The 18,053-nt window shown below is 44.1% G+C and overlaps 1 protein-coding gene across 1 annotated transcript in view; it reads left to right on the top strand.

The window, feature by feature from the left end:
- Positions 1-204: 204 nt before the first annotated feature.
- The window catches only part of LOC138304560 (E3 ubiquitin-protein ligase RNF14-like), a 168,394-nt gene continuing 150,545 nt past the window's right edge, over positions 205-18,053 (top strand). The window contains exons 1-2 of the mRNA XM_069244719.1: positions 205-451; positions 17,614-17,785. Of these exons, the coding sequence (XP_069100820.1) occupies positions 17,632-17,785 (154 nt within the window). The 5' untranslated portion in view covers positions 205-451; positions 17,614-17,631. The remainder of the gene's footprint in view (positions 452-17,613; positions 17,786-18,053) is intronic.

Below are 18,053 nucleotides of genomic sequence, written 5' to 3'. Positions count from 1 at the left end.
CCTCGTACAAGTATCACCAAGTGTTCAGTGCCCTTTAGTAGATGCGCAACTGTGATCTTACTAATATGATTGTGGAATCCTGTTTTTTGGTTTTCAAAATCTAGTCACCCTATGCTTTTGTCATTTATCTGCGTTACTGACTGAATCTAGTTTTGAGATACTGCCGCTTTAAGAGGGGAATTCCCAATTCACTGAATTTGCGTGATGTCATGTTATCCTTCTCGGATACAGATACAATTATCCTCTGAAGGCTGTTCTTTTATCAGTCTTAAGTACTGCTCCTGTGGGATGTGTGCTGACGCTGGGTACACACCGACGTCACCCGGAAGAGTTGCTCTCTGTTTACATCAGCTCACAGTCATGTTATCAACCACACCCGCTCAGAGTACAAGCTTATTCTGGAGAGCTGAAAGCGAGAGAACAGTATACGCTGTGCGCCGTCCTCCTTCAGGTACGTATACTTTAACCTACTTATCTCCTATGGGAAACTTACTGAAAATAAAACAAACCGGTATTGTTCCGTGTATTACAAAAAATACATTTAAAGGTGCGCAATGAGCCGAAGTGCACTGCGCACCACACGGGCAGGCAGAGCCGTTCATTTATTTAACACTTTAGGCTCGCCATGATCCAACAAATGGGTATGCACGCACTCTCTGCCGGCACAAAGCACGGGCTAGATTGGCGTCTCTGCATGAAAACTGCTCAACAGGGAGTTTCACCTCCATTTTAGCTCCCAGGAGGTGTAAATATGATTTTCATCATTGTGCAGTATTGGTTTTGGCTAAACCGTCTTTTAACTTCATTTCTGCCAATGATCAGAGGCAAACCGTATATGATATAAAACGCGATTTCGTTCTCTTAGGTTGGAACGACCATAAGTTAGTTATACTTGCATTCTGTTGGACTTTTTTCCTTCAATAGGGTCATCTCCAATCTTTTTGACTCCTATTTCTTCTGACCTGTTTTTGTTGGCTTTTGAACTCTGGGCACTTTACCACTGCTAACCAGTGCTAACGTACATCTGCTCTCTGTGTCAATGGCATTGTTGATTGTTTTATCCATGATTGGCATATTTGAGTTACTGGTAAGTCCCTTGTACAGTGCACTAGAGGTGCCCAGGGCCTGTAAATCAAATGCTACTAGTGGGCCTGCAGCACTGGTTGTGGCACCCATATTAGTAGCCCTGTAATCATGTCTCAGACCTGCCACTGCAGTGTCTGTGTGTGCAGTCTTAAACTGCCAATTCGACTTAGCAAGTGTACCCACTTGCCAGGCTATACCTTCCCTTTTCTTACATGTAAGACACCCCTAAAGTAGGCCCTAGGTAGCCCCATGGGCAGGGTGCAGTGTATGTTTAAGGTAGGACATATACTAATGTTTTTTATATGTCCTGACAGTGAAATACTGCCAAATTCATTTTTCACTGTTGCAGGGCCTATCTCTCTCATAGGTTAACATGGGGGTTGCCTTTATATATGATTAGAACGTAGATTCCCTTTGGGAGCAGATAGACATCTGGAGTTTGGGGTCTCTGAGCTCACAATTTAAAAATACACCTTTTAGTAAAGTTGGTTTTGAGATTGTATGTTTGAAAATGCCACTTAGAGAAAGTAGGCACTTTCTTGCTTAAACCATTCTGTGACTCTGCCTGTTTGTGGATTCCCTGTCTGGGTCAGTTTGACAGTTGGGCTGTTTGCACCTCTCTCTAGACAGTGACACAAAGGGGGCTGGGGTATAGCCTGCATATCCTGATGAGCCACCTGTGCTAGGAGGGCGGGGAGAAGTGGTCACTTACACCTGAAAGGGCTGTGCCTGCCCTCACACAATGCTGTCTCCAACCCCCTGGTGTGAGTCTGGGGTCTGGCCTAGGCAAGGCAGGATTTCACAAACAAGAGAGACTTTTCCTTGAAGTAGGCCTACTTCAAAGGCAGAACTGGGTATAAGAAGGGCACCCAAACCCCTGAAAATTAGATCACTTCTGGACATCAAGAGGAACCTCTGCCTGGAGAAGAGCTGAGGAAAAGTGCTGCCCTGCCTGTGAATGTGCTTTGTGGAGCTATCCTGCAGTTGCTGCTTCTGCCTGTGCAAGGGTACAATGACTGGACTTTGATGTGCATTCCTGCTTGTCAAGAAATCTCAAAGGGCTTGTAGTGAGCTTGCCTCCCTTTGTTGAAGTCCCAGGGCCATCAACGACTTCTCCTGCCAGCACCTGGACTCTCTGCTGAGACTCTTGCCCTGCCAAGTGGTGCCCTATCCAGTTCCTGGGGCCTTGACAGGTGAAGCTGGTAGACCAAGACTGAAAATCCACGCACAGACCGCAGTGTGGGAAAATATCGACGCACCTTCCGAGACGTGGCTAAAAAACGATGCGCCGCTGGCATCGCAGCTGGAAAATCAACGCACGTTGCTGGAAGAACGATGCGCAACACCTGCTGATGGAGGATGGTAACGTCACAACCCACATTGCTTGGTTTTGCTGATACCGTGCGGCAGGATTTTCAACGCAAACCTTGCTGGGCGCGGAAAAAAGACGCAACGCCTACCTGGACCCGAGTGCTGCCCGGATCGACGCATCGCTCCCCTGCGGGAAGGAAAAACAACGCAAGCCAACGGGATAAACAACGCACGGTCTCGCTTGCGGGTGAGAAATCGACACATTTCTAAAGTTTTCAATGCCTGTGCTTGTTATTTTGACACTACCCAGGTACTTTTCAACGCTAACAGTGTTTTACTCTTTACTAAAGGATTTAAGACTCTTTTTGCTTTTTAATTAATAGCTTGACTTGTGTATGTTGAATTTTTGTTGTTTTGTTTACATAAATATTTCCTATTGTCCTAAACCTGTGTTGTGTCATTTTGTAGTGTTGTCACTGAGTTACTGTGTGTGTTGGTACAAATATGTTACACCTAGACTCTGAAGTTAAGCCTGCCTGCTCGTGCCAAGCTACCAAGTGGGTGAGGGGGTTTAACTGAGAGTGATTCTCCTTTATCCTGACTAGAGTGAGGGTCCTTTATTTCCCCTTCGAGAGATAATCAGCAGCGACCCCGCCAGTCCCTAAGAGCATGTGTTGAATGTATCCAATGAGGGACCTAGTACCCCATTTGGGCTAATTTCTGATGGTGTGAAAACTTCCCCCATTCAGTAATCTACCTGTGTCTGTAAAGTACCAGATGACCGCACTATCCCACCTGGTCTCACCAGCCAATCTGTGACGGTCAGACAATTCTGTTTTCAGTTGTTACTTTCCAAGAGCTAGCTGAGTATAGGGCCTCCTTAAAGTTGGTTTGTGCTATAATCTGCAAGAAGAAGATGCTCCAGAACCGCTGTTTCAATCCTGAACTCCACTAAATCACATGGTCCTCCCCGACCACCAGCAGACTGTCTGTAGTGCTCCTCAAACCCTCACGAATGCTGAGGAAATCCTGAAGTCCAGATCATGAGTTAAAGTGCAGCAGGCCATTTCATGTGCCTAGGAACTCACTTTTGAACATTTGTTCACAAATCTTATATGTTTATGACACACCATAGTTTTCAAAGGTTTACACACTGTAAATCATTGAAAAAACACTGAATCACGATAGGTTGGCTACAAAAAACTGACATGCACCTCTTTCATACCTGGAGCCTTTTTTCTGCTTGGCACAATCCACTGGAACAACTTAAACTTACCATCTTACATCATGCCACTATCTTGCTCTGGGATGTCATGTTCACAATCCACGCTTAGGGATTTTGTGCCCCGTAATGGGGTGCCTGGAGGAGCTCGTTGCCCACTAACCCCTTTTAATCAAGTCCTGTGGGTTATTCAGTCATTCTGTTTTTCTGTTATCACAGCGGTCTGGCATCAGGGGCGTCAGTCAGTCATGTCGACATTTCCACCCATTTCTCTAGGTCGTCCCTCTTCCTGTCATGTGTTGGATTGACATTAATTGCCCCTTACTGCTGCCCTTTACACACTGCAAAACTGGACTTTTTTTAACCAGTTTGTGCAATGCGCAACTTCAGAAACTCAAATATCCACAGACACAAAAGAATTGATATTGGACAAAAGATTACTTACTTTATTTCAATTTGTCCGGGTATCCCCTTTCAGGCACAACAGTCCATTTCAATTTTACACCTGTCCTCTTTTTATTTAGGATTGACATTGCTAAATAATACAGTTTGGTCAGCTTCGTTTTAGTGAGCAATGGGATCCGTAAATGTGATCTTGGATTAAAGCACTTGATGGAAGCAGAGCTTCGGTCGTTTCTTGTGATGTCTCACAGGTACCATTACTGGGAGGAGTAAGACAAACCTCTATTTGGTTCCTCTAAGTGCAGCTCAGAGGTGGCGATCTTTATGTCAGAAGTGTCTTTGGCCAGCAGATCCGCATCACCACTGGTTGTAGTCTCACAGACTTGTCTGCCAATGAACATTGATGCCGGCCGGGAACTCAGAGCTGTTCAAGACCAGGGGCATTTTACAGCCCCCTATTTACGAGCAAAAACTTTAGGACTAGAGGTACTTATATTGGCCGAGAAAAACACACGGTGTCCTTCGTTACAGAGGCCCATCAATCCCGTTGAGGTGGTAGTCCTTTTCCAGGCCTCAATGGGGAGTATGAGGACCATGAAGTTACTGTGGATCTGACATGTTTTCGCTAGAGAATTTGTCTACTGAAAGTGGCAAAATATAGGGGGGGAGGGGACAGTGGTGGAATCTGACTCATAATTAGATATCCCCCTCAGTAATTGTTCAATCCTCATGAATTCTCAGAGTTCGATCCGGAACTTCTGATAATTCTGCACTCCGGTGTTGTTAACTTTCAGTGTGTGAAATTCACACCCTTTACACAATGCTCCTAATAAGGTCACTTTATGTACTTGTGGCAGTGATTCTAGTTAAACTGTATAAACCATCAGAAAGTTAAAATAAAAGTAGCGATACTCAGTTCATATCAGTTCCCATTTGCTTGGACCTCTGCTAGCAGCGAAGGCCCCACCCAAATCTTTTTATTCAAGCATCTTCCTCCGGCCGAGACCCAGGGACTCTAGTTTCTGATATGACCGTGCTGGTGTTTTTTAAAACAATACTCTATATTGTATTTATTTTGTCTTTTTCTCCACAGGAAAAAGATTACAGATCAGTTAGTATCTGCATTTTTATGTGCACCACTCTCAGATTCAGGGTTTTCATGCAAGCAAGTATTTGCTGGTTTATAGGGCCATGCAAAACATTATATTGGGGAAACCTTTGTGCACAACTAGTTAAAAAATGTGGAACGCCAATATTATTGTGCAGTTGTGCTTGCACTGAACAGTTGACTGTAAACTTCTATAACGTTTTAGGTCTGCCCATGGAGGCAGCTTTAGCAGTTCACCAGACTATTGGTTTTCCCCCAAAAACCCATAATAGACATACACAGAGAGGTTGTGGGTCAGCAGACTTCATACATTGATCTGTTAAATTGCCATTCACGTTCTGATTGTGCCTACCACAGCAATCAGTATTGAGCAATGGGTCATCCCCAGTTTCCCAGTGGCTTTCAAAGCCGGTGCACTGTGTTCTTGTCCTTCTAAAACGATTCCCTTCTCTTCAGTTGTAAATCTGGTTCAAATTGTGCTTTTTATCTATTTTTCATATTATTTTAAAATACCGGCTGTTAATTGTGCCTGCCCTCTTTTTAATGTTAATATTAAGAAATGTTAAAGTGACGCTGTAACTCTGTAGCTGCCTGCTTGTTTAGATAGCAATTTATTCTTGTCTCCTACATTAATAATAAAAAAATAATAGCAGAACTTAAGACTGTTGTTTAAAAATCATCACTAGTGTACCAGCTGCATTGGTGAATGTTTGAAATGTTAACATTTTTATTGCAAACACAAGGTGGCCACATTTAGATGACAGCATATTTTCTTGTTTTCCTTTTTATTAGTATGGCAAATGCTTGCAATAAAAATATAAAATAACCATCACACCAGCTTGCCAAAGTGAGATCTATTGGCTTTGCCAATCTTTGTTTAAATGTTCCATTCATTTATATCTGATTTAATTTAATAGAAGCAGCCATAATCTTGATAACATTGTTTTGCGATAGAAAGGGTGTATATTTCTTATAGCTAATATAGCTAGAATGTCCAAGAATATGTATTTTAAACAACTTTTTCAGAAGTACCTACATAATATGTAATGAAATATTTCCAATTACTTAAGATAACTAATATATACCTCAAGAGCAGTGGACATCTCCAGCCCTTGATTCAATTTAGGAAACCTTACTGCCCAGTAGCAACGCCTTAGTGAGCCAGTGGAGAGTATTAGGTTACGCTCAGGTTAATACTGATATTTCCAGTGTTCAATCTTTTTTATTGAAAAAGAAATAACTTCTACAAACTGTATGACCACATCTTTAAGCAAGTAAGGAAAACTTAAAATACAGCCCCAGACTACCCATGGACCACATCTGGAGTAGCCAGTAGTGGAGACCACTCTGGCAATGCCCTTTTGGTACTCCTGGCACTGAATATGATATCCTTGAACTCAAGGCTTTTGAAAGCAAAGGGGGGATAAGGAGAAAAAACATCGTTCTCATAGCCCTGTAAACATTCAGTAGTTTCCACGATTTGCTTCTCCCCTGGTTCCTCATCCGTAAATAAGGAGCAACTCAGGCGCTAATTGTAGGGCAGCAGTAGTGTTAAATTTATATCAGTGGCTGCAGCTGTCGAGCACCAGCACTCATTTATGAGACTGGATTTTTCTTCATCAGAGTTTGACCTAGAGTCAGGCAAAGGCAAAAAAGATATAAAGAATTCGGAAGGGAAATGTAGGGAAAAAGTGGGACAGGAAAAAACTAGGAGTAAGAAATGTAATGGGTCTCACATTTGCTCGAGTTAGAGCTATTGGTGTTGTAAATTCCTAAATGGACTATTCTTGCCACTTAAATTGAACATGAAGTGTTAAACATTAGTTGACATTAGCGAGCTGATTCAAAGCGCTAATAGCGCGAAGGGGAGACCGAAAAAGGAAAAGAAGTTTGCTCACAGTCAAACGTATTCGCAATCATGCAATTATCCATGTAACAGGGTCAGTCTGCAAGGCGGGACAAACATAAAACATTTATTAATGATAACAAGTGATTTTTGAAAAGCAAGCACACAAATGAGTCAAAGTGCTGGGGGTGAGGTGGGGGTGGTTGAAAGCTCAAAATTTTTACAACAGGTCAAAGCGCTTGCGTGCTCGACCTAAAAATGAGGTAAAGAGACAGGTAGTCTAGGGTGGCAGAATAAAGGTTGGAAGTGAAATGAAGTATAGGCAGCCTTGACGTTTGGTGACCACAGCATTCAATGATATCTCGGGTAGACTTGAGAGAAAACTTCGGGCAACCAACTTTCTTTTTTTACAACATAAACTTGACAACAGTTCAACCACGTGATATCATTGGGGAGCGGATGAAAACATGTTCCGTGTCACTCTTCCTTCCCTTGGTATTTTGCTACATCAAAGTCCATGCCACTCCCTTGCTGGTGGATTATTTTCACGCCTCATCATGCCACTTGCAATGGTTCAATTAATCTTTTGTAGCAATGCCTGGGCCGCACTCACTTGTGTAAAAATGTGTGCTTTGCCCTTAAACTTGACTCATACTCTTAATACGCATCAGCTGGATGCCACTTCATTGAAGGACTGTGTATATTACTAAGTTTATTTTTACTCCTCGCTGAATCATCAAGACTCATAACATCAAAACCCGCCTAGAAAATAACACCCACGACCGCAAAGAACTTTTCAACATCGTAAAAGAACTCTCCATCCCAAGCGCCACCGTCAACGACATCACCCCCTCTCAAGAACTATGCGACGCCCTAGCAACCGCCTTCCACCAGAAAATCACTGACAGCTTCAACTCCCCTCATACCTCGGACACTCCTATTCCGCCCTCCACGAACTCCACCCGCTCCAGCCGACTGACCTCCTGGACCAGCATCAGCAACGACGAAACCCGCAAGACCATGAACTCCATCCACTCCGGATCACGGTCTGACCCCTGCCCTCACCACATTTTTAACAAAGCAGACACAGCCATCGCACCACACCTATGGAAAGTCATCAACATCTCCTTCGAAACTGCAAGATTCCCGGAAAGCTGGAAACATGCCGAAATAAACGCTCTTCTCAAGAAACCAAAGGCGGATCCCAAGGACCTAAAAAACTTCCGGCCCATCTCCCTGCTCCCTTTCCCGGCAAAAGTCATCTAGAAAATCGTCAACACTCAGCTCACTTGGTACCTCGAAGACAACAACATCCTCGACCCCTCCCAGTCCGGCTTCAGATGCAACCACAGCACCGAAACCGCCCTCCTCGCCGCCACAGACGACATCAGAAGCCACCTAGACAATGGAGAAACATCAGCCCTCATCCTTCTTGACCTATCAGCTGCCTTTGACACCGTCTGTCACCACACCCTATAATCCCGCCTCCACGCAGCAGGAATCCAGGACCAGGCCCTTGAATGGACTGCATCCTTCCTTGTCGGCAGAACCCAAAGAGTCCGCCTCCCCCCGTACCAATCCAAAGCCTTCAACATCATCTGCGGCGTACCACACGGCTCATCCCTCAGCCCGACGCTGTTCAACATCTACAATGCCCCCTCGCACAAGTGGCCCGTCAGCACAACCTCAACATCATCTCCTACGCCGAGGACACGCAACTCATCCTCTCCTTCACCAAGGACCCACACACCGCCAAAACCAACCTCCACGAGGGACTAAAAGCCATCGCCGACTGGATGAGAGACAGCCGGCTAAAACTGAACTCAGACAAAACAGAGGTCCTCATCCTTGGGCGCACCCCCTCCGCCTGGGACCTCTCATGGTGGCCGTCCATGCTGGGTCCCCCACTGACACCCACCGACAGTGCACGAAACCTCGGCTTCACCCTCGACTCCTCACTCTCCATGTCAAAGCAGGTCAGCGCCATCTCCTCCTCCTGCTACAACACCCTCCGCATGCTTCGCAGAGTTTACAAATGGATCCCTAAAGGATCAAGAAAAACAGTAACCCAGGCCCTCATCAGCAACAGACTCGACTACGCCAACGCCCTCTACACCGGTACCCCATCCAAACTCCTCCAACGCCTCCAACGCATCCAAAATGCCACCGCCCGACTCATCCTCAACATCCCTCGCCACGGCCACATCACCCCCCACCTAAGAGACCTTCACTGGATCCCCGCCAACAAGAGGATCCCCTTCAAGATCCTCACCCACGCACACAAGGCACTCCACAACACCGGACCAGCATACCTGAACAAGAGACTCAGCTTCTACACCCCCACCCGGCATCTCCCGTCCACTAACCTCGCCCTCGCCTCCATCCCCCTCATCCGATGCAAATCTTCCGGCGGCAGATAATTCTCGTATCTCGCCGCCAAGACCTGGAACACCCTCCTGCCAGATCTACGACAGACCCAGGACCTCCTTTCCTTCAGAAAACTCCTCAAGACTTGGCTCTTCGAGCAGTAGCAGCACTCTCCTCCCCCCCCCCCAGCGCCTTGAAACCCTCACGGGTATGTAGCGCGCTTTACAAATTGATTGATTGATTGATAGTCAGGAAAAGCAAACAGTTTGTTCATTCATCCTTTTCCTACTGGAATATTGAAGGAGGGATTATCTCGCTCTTTCAAGACTTCCAAGTTTTTCAAGTACAGTTTCTCCCTTGATTTACGTCCCAACAAGACCTTTCCCACCATCTACACAAAACATCCCAAAAACTAGTGCCACTTTAAAGTGATATGTCAGATGAAATATAGTAGTAACACTTTCGCCAAACTCAAACCTTCAAATCACTTCTCTGAACCTATCCCTGCTACCTTCGCTAAAGGTCTTTGTATATATCTTTTTTATTTGTTTATTTTTTTAATACATTTGATTTAGCTTTGTTAATAAACAATTTAACGAACACAGCTACATATATGAGCGGATCAACCTTATGTTCCATTCTTGTAGAGGCCATGCCAGTGTATACCCCTTATATGAATCATTGTTACAAATACCTTTAGAAGGTCTCCGTATTATACGTCTATGCCACATGACAATTATAGCAATTCAACAACAATCGTTTGCCAGCAGCATCCATGTTCCAACCATTCATACCCAGTCTCAAGTAATTCTGTGGTGTTGGCCTGCTCTCTAAAAAACATCCCTTGAGAAGAGTCCATACATCCCAGTGTTGTGAGGAAGAAGGTAAGCAAGAGGAGTACACATCCACTGTTTCACTGCTGTAAATTAAGTCTGCAACCTGGTCTTTCACCTGAGATATGGTACCCCTTCCCCATCTAATGGCCACCCTTCTCTTCTCCACCAAGCACATAAGTGCAGCAAACCTGTGAATATTTCTATGGGTGTCACATACCATAACAAGGCAAGAATCAGCAAGTTATCTAATGGATGTACTATCATCTTAGGTAAAGTCCAAAATACCTCCTCCCAGAATTCCCAAATTAGTGGGCAAGCTCATGCCAAGCGGAAGTAGTCAGCACTGTGATGGTTATATCTCTGCATGATAGTTTGTTCCCAGCCCTTATGAGTGAAGTCTGGCTGCGGCATAATCTGCTCTGTACGGAAATTTAAAATGCACAAATCAGCTCTGTTTAGGGAAAGCTTCTGAGTTTGGGGACCATTTATACGGCCATATCCCATCGGTGATATCACATCCTAGCCCCCTTTCCCACAGTCTTCTCAACCCCTCCCAACCATACCACGCTAGCCTCCGCATTCGCATTATAAAGTCGCGTTAATGATCCATGAGCCTGTAAAGGCCTGCACCGCTGAAAGCACCAATAATGCCGGAAACCCAGCAAAGCCCCCGACAATGTGTGCCTCATTATAAAATATAGAAAAATATCCAGAGGTGATGTCCCTCTCATTGTTTAGATAATTCTCTCCCTGCATATAAATCACACACCTTGTGAAATCCCAAGGTCACCAGATGCCTCTGTGCCTTTGGTTTATACGTTACCGCTATCAGTGGTTTGTTAACAATAGGAAGCAAGAGGCAGTGTAGTCTATCCAGGCTGTACCATCAGCCAGTGAGTGCCAAGCATACACTGTGCATGGCACAGTGCTGAACAGCAGTCCTGGAAGAGGGCAGAATCCAGTGAAACAGATGTTTAGCCTGGGACACCCAAAAAGACGCACCAGGTTGGAAACACCACGACCCCCCCATTGAAATGTCAGGATGGTCCCGTTTACCTTAGGCCACTTCCCAGCCCAATAAAGCTTCAGAGAATCGAACACACTTAAACAATAAATGCCTTAACTAATGACTGGTATATTTATAAAAACATAAAATAAGCGGGGTAAAAATATAATTTCTATGACTGCTATTCATTCAGCCATGGAAAGAGGGAGCCCCTTCTATCCGTTAGCCTGTTGCTGTATTTTAAGACCCACTGGATCATCATTCTCACGAAAAGCCAATCTCGGTCTTCTATGTATTGTAATACTAGATGTCTAAATGGATGATCACATCAATCGAACGGATACTCTGCCTGTTGTCTGGTAGCATTCGGAGTTACAGGGATTATGTGAGCCTTGTTCCACTTTCTGTAAAACCCAGGAAAGACTCGAAATCTTATATATTCCCTCACCAATGGGGAAGATTTTCTGACGGATCTTTGACATATAGCATCACAGCATCTGCATGTTCCCACGCAGCGCAGCAGGCAAAAAATGTGAGCCGTGCTCCCTAGGCCCGGCGCAGAAATGTGCTGCCTTGCACGATGCGCACACCATTGCACCTTAGTGCAGGGGGGTCTACGTGAGACCAGCCTAGGTTTTGTACTGGAAGGATATCGTTTGAGTACAAAATACTATGCTTCCAGTAATCTAGACACTTGTCTTACCTTGCATGTGTGCTGTGCAATGCAGCACACATGCAAAGCCGGAAAAGAAAGGAGAAATGAATGCATGTTTTTCGTGTTTGCGCCTCATTGAAGTGGGAGTTATTTTCCGATTCTAAACCTTGTCTAATTTGTTTATGTAAATAGGTTTAGCTTCAGAAACCTCTGGTGGTTGCATAGGAATGCCCATGCACCACCCATGATACATCCACTTGGTGCTAAGTCACTTTGGAGTGATTTTCCAGTGCTAAACAAGTTTAGCGCGGGAAAGCAAATTGGTAAAAAAAGATTCAGCATCTATGTGCTTCACTTTTGTGATGCAAACACAGCACTAACACTTAGTAAATGTGCCCCTGGTTATATCCTCCCAGCGATCCAGGGCCCTCTGTGGCAATGCCTCCCATTCAAAAGACTTCTCAGTGGCTAGGTGCTTATTGCAAATAAAACAGTGGATAACGAGCATCCCTGTCGCATTCCCCTTTCTATCCAGAAAGAAAAGGCACAAAAGCCCTTATTAGACCTGACTGGTCTCCTCCCCCCACCCCCAAATTTGTGCCTCCCACCTCCATTTTTGTTACTCCATCTTTGCTGGTATTAGAACTCTGTGAACTTTATCACTGCTAATCAATGCTAAAGTGCTTGTGCTCGCTCCCCTAAACATTGTAATATTGGCATATGCCTAACCAGTATATTTAATTTCCTTATAAGACTCTTGTAAAGTGCACTAAATGTGCCTAGGACCTGTTAATTAAATGCTACTTGTAGGTCTGCAGCACGTCTTGTGCCACCCACTTAAGTAACCCTTTCACCATGTTTCAGGCTTGCCATTGCAAAGCCTGCATATGCAGTTTTACAATGCCATGTTGAGCTGGCAAAAAAAACCTTTTTGCAGGCCTAAACCTTCCCTTTTTATACACCTAAGTCATCTTCAGGGTAGGCCCTGGACAACTCAGAAGGCATGGTGCCTTGTATTTAAAAGGCAGAATGTATATTTTTAAGTTTTACATGTCGTATCAGTGAAAAACTACCAAAGTCGTAGTTCACCACAGTGAGGCCTATCTCTCCCATATGTTAACATTGGGTTTACCTTATTACATCTTATAAGTGTAATTTACAATCTGGAAGAGACAACCTTTTTGAGGTTGGTGTCTCTGAAATCACAATTTAAAATCTCACCATATGATGAAGTTGGATTTCAAATTGCAATTCTGTAAATGCCACTTTTAGAGAGGTGGCATTTTCTGACTTTAGCCATTTGGTGCCTGCTGCCTGTCTCTGCTCACTTGTCTGAGATGGGTGACAGCTGGGATTTGTGTATTCCCACTAGACTGCCACACATAATGGGAACTTGGGTGTGACTTGATCTGCCATCCTGGAAGGATGGGGATGAGAAGCTGGGCACAGCCTCACTTACACCCAAATAGACTGTTTCCTGTCCACACAGAAAGGGTTGCATAGTGCATAGACCTTTGTAGTGAGTCTGATATCAAGGCAGGATGGGCAGGACCTCTATGCCCTTCTAAGGCCTGTCTTTGAAGCCTCCCACACATTAAAGGCCCAACTAGGTATACGTACTGGACCTCTGACACAACCAACACAGTGCACTTCTGGATCTGTGAATACTTTGCAAGGAAGGACTGCTGTGTTGCTGAAGGACAGCCACTCCAATGGACATCTGCTTTGCTGGACTGCTGCTTTGCTGTGCTTCTCTGCTACCTGTTGTTACCCTGCCTGGATGAGAACGATTGGGCTTGCATCACTTGAACCCAGAGTGGCTCCAAGAGCTAGCTGGCTGGCCTCCAGATCTGAAGAGTAAGCGTTGTAAAAGACTTCCAACTACCCTGCTTCTGCACCTGTACTCTGCCATCTGTGAGCCTACCTTGCCAAGCGGTGCCACCTCAGTCCTAGGCCCTTGGAAATGGGCCCAAGATATTTGATCCAGCAAAACCAACGCATCCTCTGCTGGGAGAGCAGGATCGACACATCACGTCTGCTACATGGAGCAGAACTTACGCATCACCTCTACTGCATGGGTCGGAACCAACGTAACAAATTGCATTGCTGCATCTTTGGACTGGCGCATCACCTTTGGAACCACCTCTAATCGACTCTTTCCCCGGAGCAAGCAATTGGCATTCCTCATTGATGGCTGCCTCGATGACGATGCTATCGGAACTGATGCATCGCCTCAGCTGCGCAACGCATCCCTGACACTGACCTTTGCATCACAAACCCCGTCACCAGGGTCCTCAAAGGCACGGTAGGACCTCTCACTGCAGCCTCACCATATCCCGGAACCAGCACAGCGCATTGGCTGCATGACACAGCTTTGTTTCAGATTCACACAACACTCTGCTACCAGGATTTAAGGTACTTTGGTTCAGCTGGCCTAAATGGGTCCCTGTAGCTGGCTCAGCTGCCATTGGTGTCAGCCTGAACCTTTGACTATGTTTTGTTCGGCACGACTAGATATTCCTGGTTGGTGCTTCTTGCTCTAAAGCATTTATTACAGTTTATTCTTTAAAAATTCAGACCTCAAGCTCTACGTATCGAATTTCTGTCTTTTTGATTTTGCTTTGTTTATTAAATTAAGTTCTATTTTTCTAACCTGAGGTGGAATCTTTTTTTGTGGTGTTTTCACTGTTTTACTGATTGAAGTGTTGCACGAATACTTTACACATTGCTTCTAAGTTACGCCAGACTGCTCTGTGTCAAGCTACCAGAGGATGAGCACAGGTTAATTAGGGTTTGCCTGACACTTACACTGACTAGGATTATGGTTTCTACTTGACCAGGACTAATACCCCGGTCAACCAACAACCCAATTTGTAATAGTCATGGATACACAATTTGGTACTTGGTTACACACTTTGGTACTTGGATCCTTATAAGATAGCACCACTCCATAGACCTTCCCCAAGGCACATACTGCAACACCACAAACATATATTGCCACATCAAGGAGTCGAAAGCCTTATGAGCATCATGCAATACTGTGACCAAGGAGATAGAGAGATAGGTTATCCAAAATGGAGCTATCAGGAATAAGTTTGGACTGCTCAAGTAAAAACAAGCCTCTCATCAGTGGCTGCAGGCTCTTCAATCTTTGCTAACATTTTAGTGTCAAAACCTATAAACAACACCAACGATAGGACGAGTAGTCAATGGCCTGCTTGGCAGGATTCAGCAATAGGGTTATAGCAGCTTCCCTTATGATGGGGCAGTATCCTTTTCCCCCTAGCTTCTCCATACAGAGTCATTAGACAAGGAGCCAATATCTCAGAATACTCCATATAGAACTCTCTAGTCAGACCATCCATACCAGATGTCTTTCTGCCCGGTACTGTCTTAATAGCATCCTTAATTTCCTCATCCATTAGTGGTTTATTCAGGAGGTCCTTTACATGTTTCCAACCAAGCAGGTGTGATCTCAGAAAGGTACTCAAACACTTGATCTGCAGAGTTCTTTGTACACTCTTGCACCCTAACAAACCAACTCAGTAAATGTCATCCTTTCACCGGAAGTCTTACTGAACTGTCTGAAGGAAGGCCAAGTCTCAAAACTCATAAAGAAAACTTATGCTGACCCAAATGGACTCAGTAATTTCCCTGTGGTCTAAGGCTTTACTTTCCTCACTAATGTTCTTCTGACCAGCGTTAACAATCATTTAAAACAATTAAAATGAAACAGCGATTTGCAAGATAAACTTTGTACATGATTCAGCACTCTAAATTGATAGTATTGCAAGATTGCATTTAGTGCCTTAAAACACACCTACCTGAGTAACCGAGTATTCAAAACAGATTGCAGCACTGAAACGAGCATGCTGTTCATCATAGATTAAGCCAAGCACATCCTTGATGATAGGGACTAGTGCCTATTTATTCTCTTTTGTCTTTTGGTTGTATTAAACAAAATCAACTATGACATCTTAACTCAAACTCTTAGAGACTGAATGGGGATAGAAATCAAGATCCTAAACCCATTTGATCGTTCCCTTACAAAACAACAGCAGTAGATCAGAATATGGTATGCATTATCAAAACCTGATAATTTCTTCTAAGGTGCCCCTCAAAGACACATACCTGTGTTGTTCAATCTGTATTTAAAACTATTTCATCACCTTACAAAGACTAAGGTGTACTCCGACATGTGCTCTTGATAACCAATGATACCAGAAGGTTTCCTCATGAGCCAATTTCACTCACTAAGTGTAGACTCTGGTAATCGTCCAAAACTGGTAACTCCACATCACTTAAAACATAATCCTTGCAAAAGTGGATTTTTCCTTATGTGACCCCCTCGTTCCTTCACTCCTGCCTAAAACTGGCTTGATGCTACCAAAAGCCTAGTCTGTAAGCCATCAGTGATAGCTCAAAATTCCTTAGTATCATTCTTGGCAACTGTATCATTCTTTACAAACATGTTAACAGCATGCACAAAATTACTTAATATCAGCTAAGGCACATTTATGGAATAGCACCCTTCACCCATGTTAGGAGCCTGGTCTTCCATAGACTCAATTATGCTAACTCAGTTTTTACTGGAATTGCCTATATCCATCTTGCCCTCCTAAAGCAGCATTAAATGCAGCAGCCCGATTAGTTTTGAGGGGCTAACAGTTTGACAATCTCACTCGGAACTCCCTTTTTTAGGATGGCTCCCCTTTGACAGTATATGTATCTATATACCACCCAAATTTAGTTCAAAAACTCATCCAATCCGCTCCTTTTCTCTACCTGGCCAGGAAATTGAAAGGAATCTCAGTCACTCACAGTTTGGAGCTCCACCCCTCCCTCCATCTGCACCATTGCATCCTGTCCCTCCTTCAGAACACCTACTCTTCAGTCAGTGCTGGCTGTCCTAAGGATTTTACTGATACCTAGTTTTGTCACGTTCTAGGTTTCCCTGATTTGTTTCTTTCAATATATGCATTTGAAGAATGCCCCCTACAGTACCATGATCAATTGTTGGAACTTTGATGCTTTTTGTGTATCTGTTGTACCAAGATTAGCTATATAGATAGTTTATACCTGAAGGTGGAGGCACGTAGTTTTGAGAATGTTTTCTGAATGAGCTTCTCATTGATGCTCTGCAGCATTCAGTAGCTGAAGGAGGCCTTGAGTGGTCTGGGTGGGATGCTTTGAGTAGCCGAGTGCTCCTCGCTTAATACTGCGAGCATGCACTGTGTTCATGTAGCTGTGAGAGGGCAGCTTTTACTCCCTTGTGAGACTGGAACAATAAGAGTAAAGCACAATGCTGTTTTGAAAAGTCTTTTTTAGCTTTAATGATACTAATGAGGAGGAAAGTTATCACATTCAGCAAATCATCTCTAAAACCCGGAGCAAATGTCATTCTTCCTCTTTAGTCCCACCCATGGTATTTTATATTGTGTGTTTTAGTAAAGACTATGTTGCTTTAGCAGAGCAAGATCTCTTGGTCAAGGTTTCCTGATCATATTAACGAAAAGTAAAGAAAGAGACCAGATTTGCATATATTTGTATATTATAAGAGAAGAATGTCTCTGACTGGTGGATTACATATGTACTGTCTGCCTTCTTAAAAAATTAAGCTGTTTATGAGTAAGAGACAAAGGCGTTTCTATGGGGAAAAGTTATCAATCGTCAGGTATGTAATTTTCAAAACACTCTGTAAAGGTGAAGCAGTGATTGTATATACCAAATGTTTTGAATACTTTAATGATGCACACACCGTTCATCACCTTTAGGACAATTCATGCAGGACAATGGCTTCAGAAGACAAGGATGCCCAGGAAGATGAGCTGCTGGCCCTTACTAGTATTTATGCAGATGATGAGTTCCAGAGATCACAACATATCCGTACCGGACAGATAAAAGTGTGCGTAGAGTTGCCCAAGGACTTCAGAATATGTGTTAGCGGTGAGACAATTTTCTATTTTAAACACGGTTCTACTTCTGCTGTAGGTCCTCAGGACAATACTTAAAGTTTGGGCGCTCTGCTTTGTCTTATTTTTGAGTCATAAATACAGCATTCACATAAATCAAATTTTTCTTTATGAGTAGAACCCCAAAAAACAAAGATAACCCTGAGTTGTGCACACCGCCTTCCTCTTGGCTTGTTGGTGAAACGTTTGTGTACAGCCATCGCCCGAAAAGCAACTCGTGCCCTGGTGAGAGAGTTTGTTAA

This window comes from Pleurodeles waltl, chromosome 7 (assembly GCF_031143425.1).
Source record: "Pleurodeles waltl isolate 20211129_DDA chromosome 7, aPleWal1.hap1.20221129, whole genome shotgun sequence".
Taxonomy (NCBI): Eukaryota; Metazoa; Chordata; class Amphibia; order Caudata; family Salamandridae; genus Pleurodeles; species Pleurodeles waltl.
This window is presented reverse-complemented; position numbering and strand designations above follow the sequence as displayed.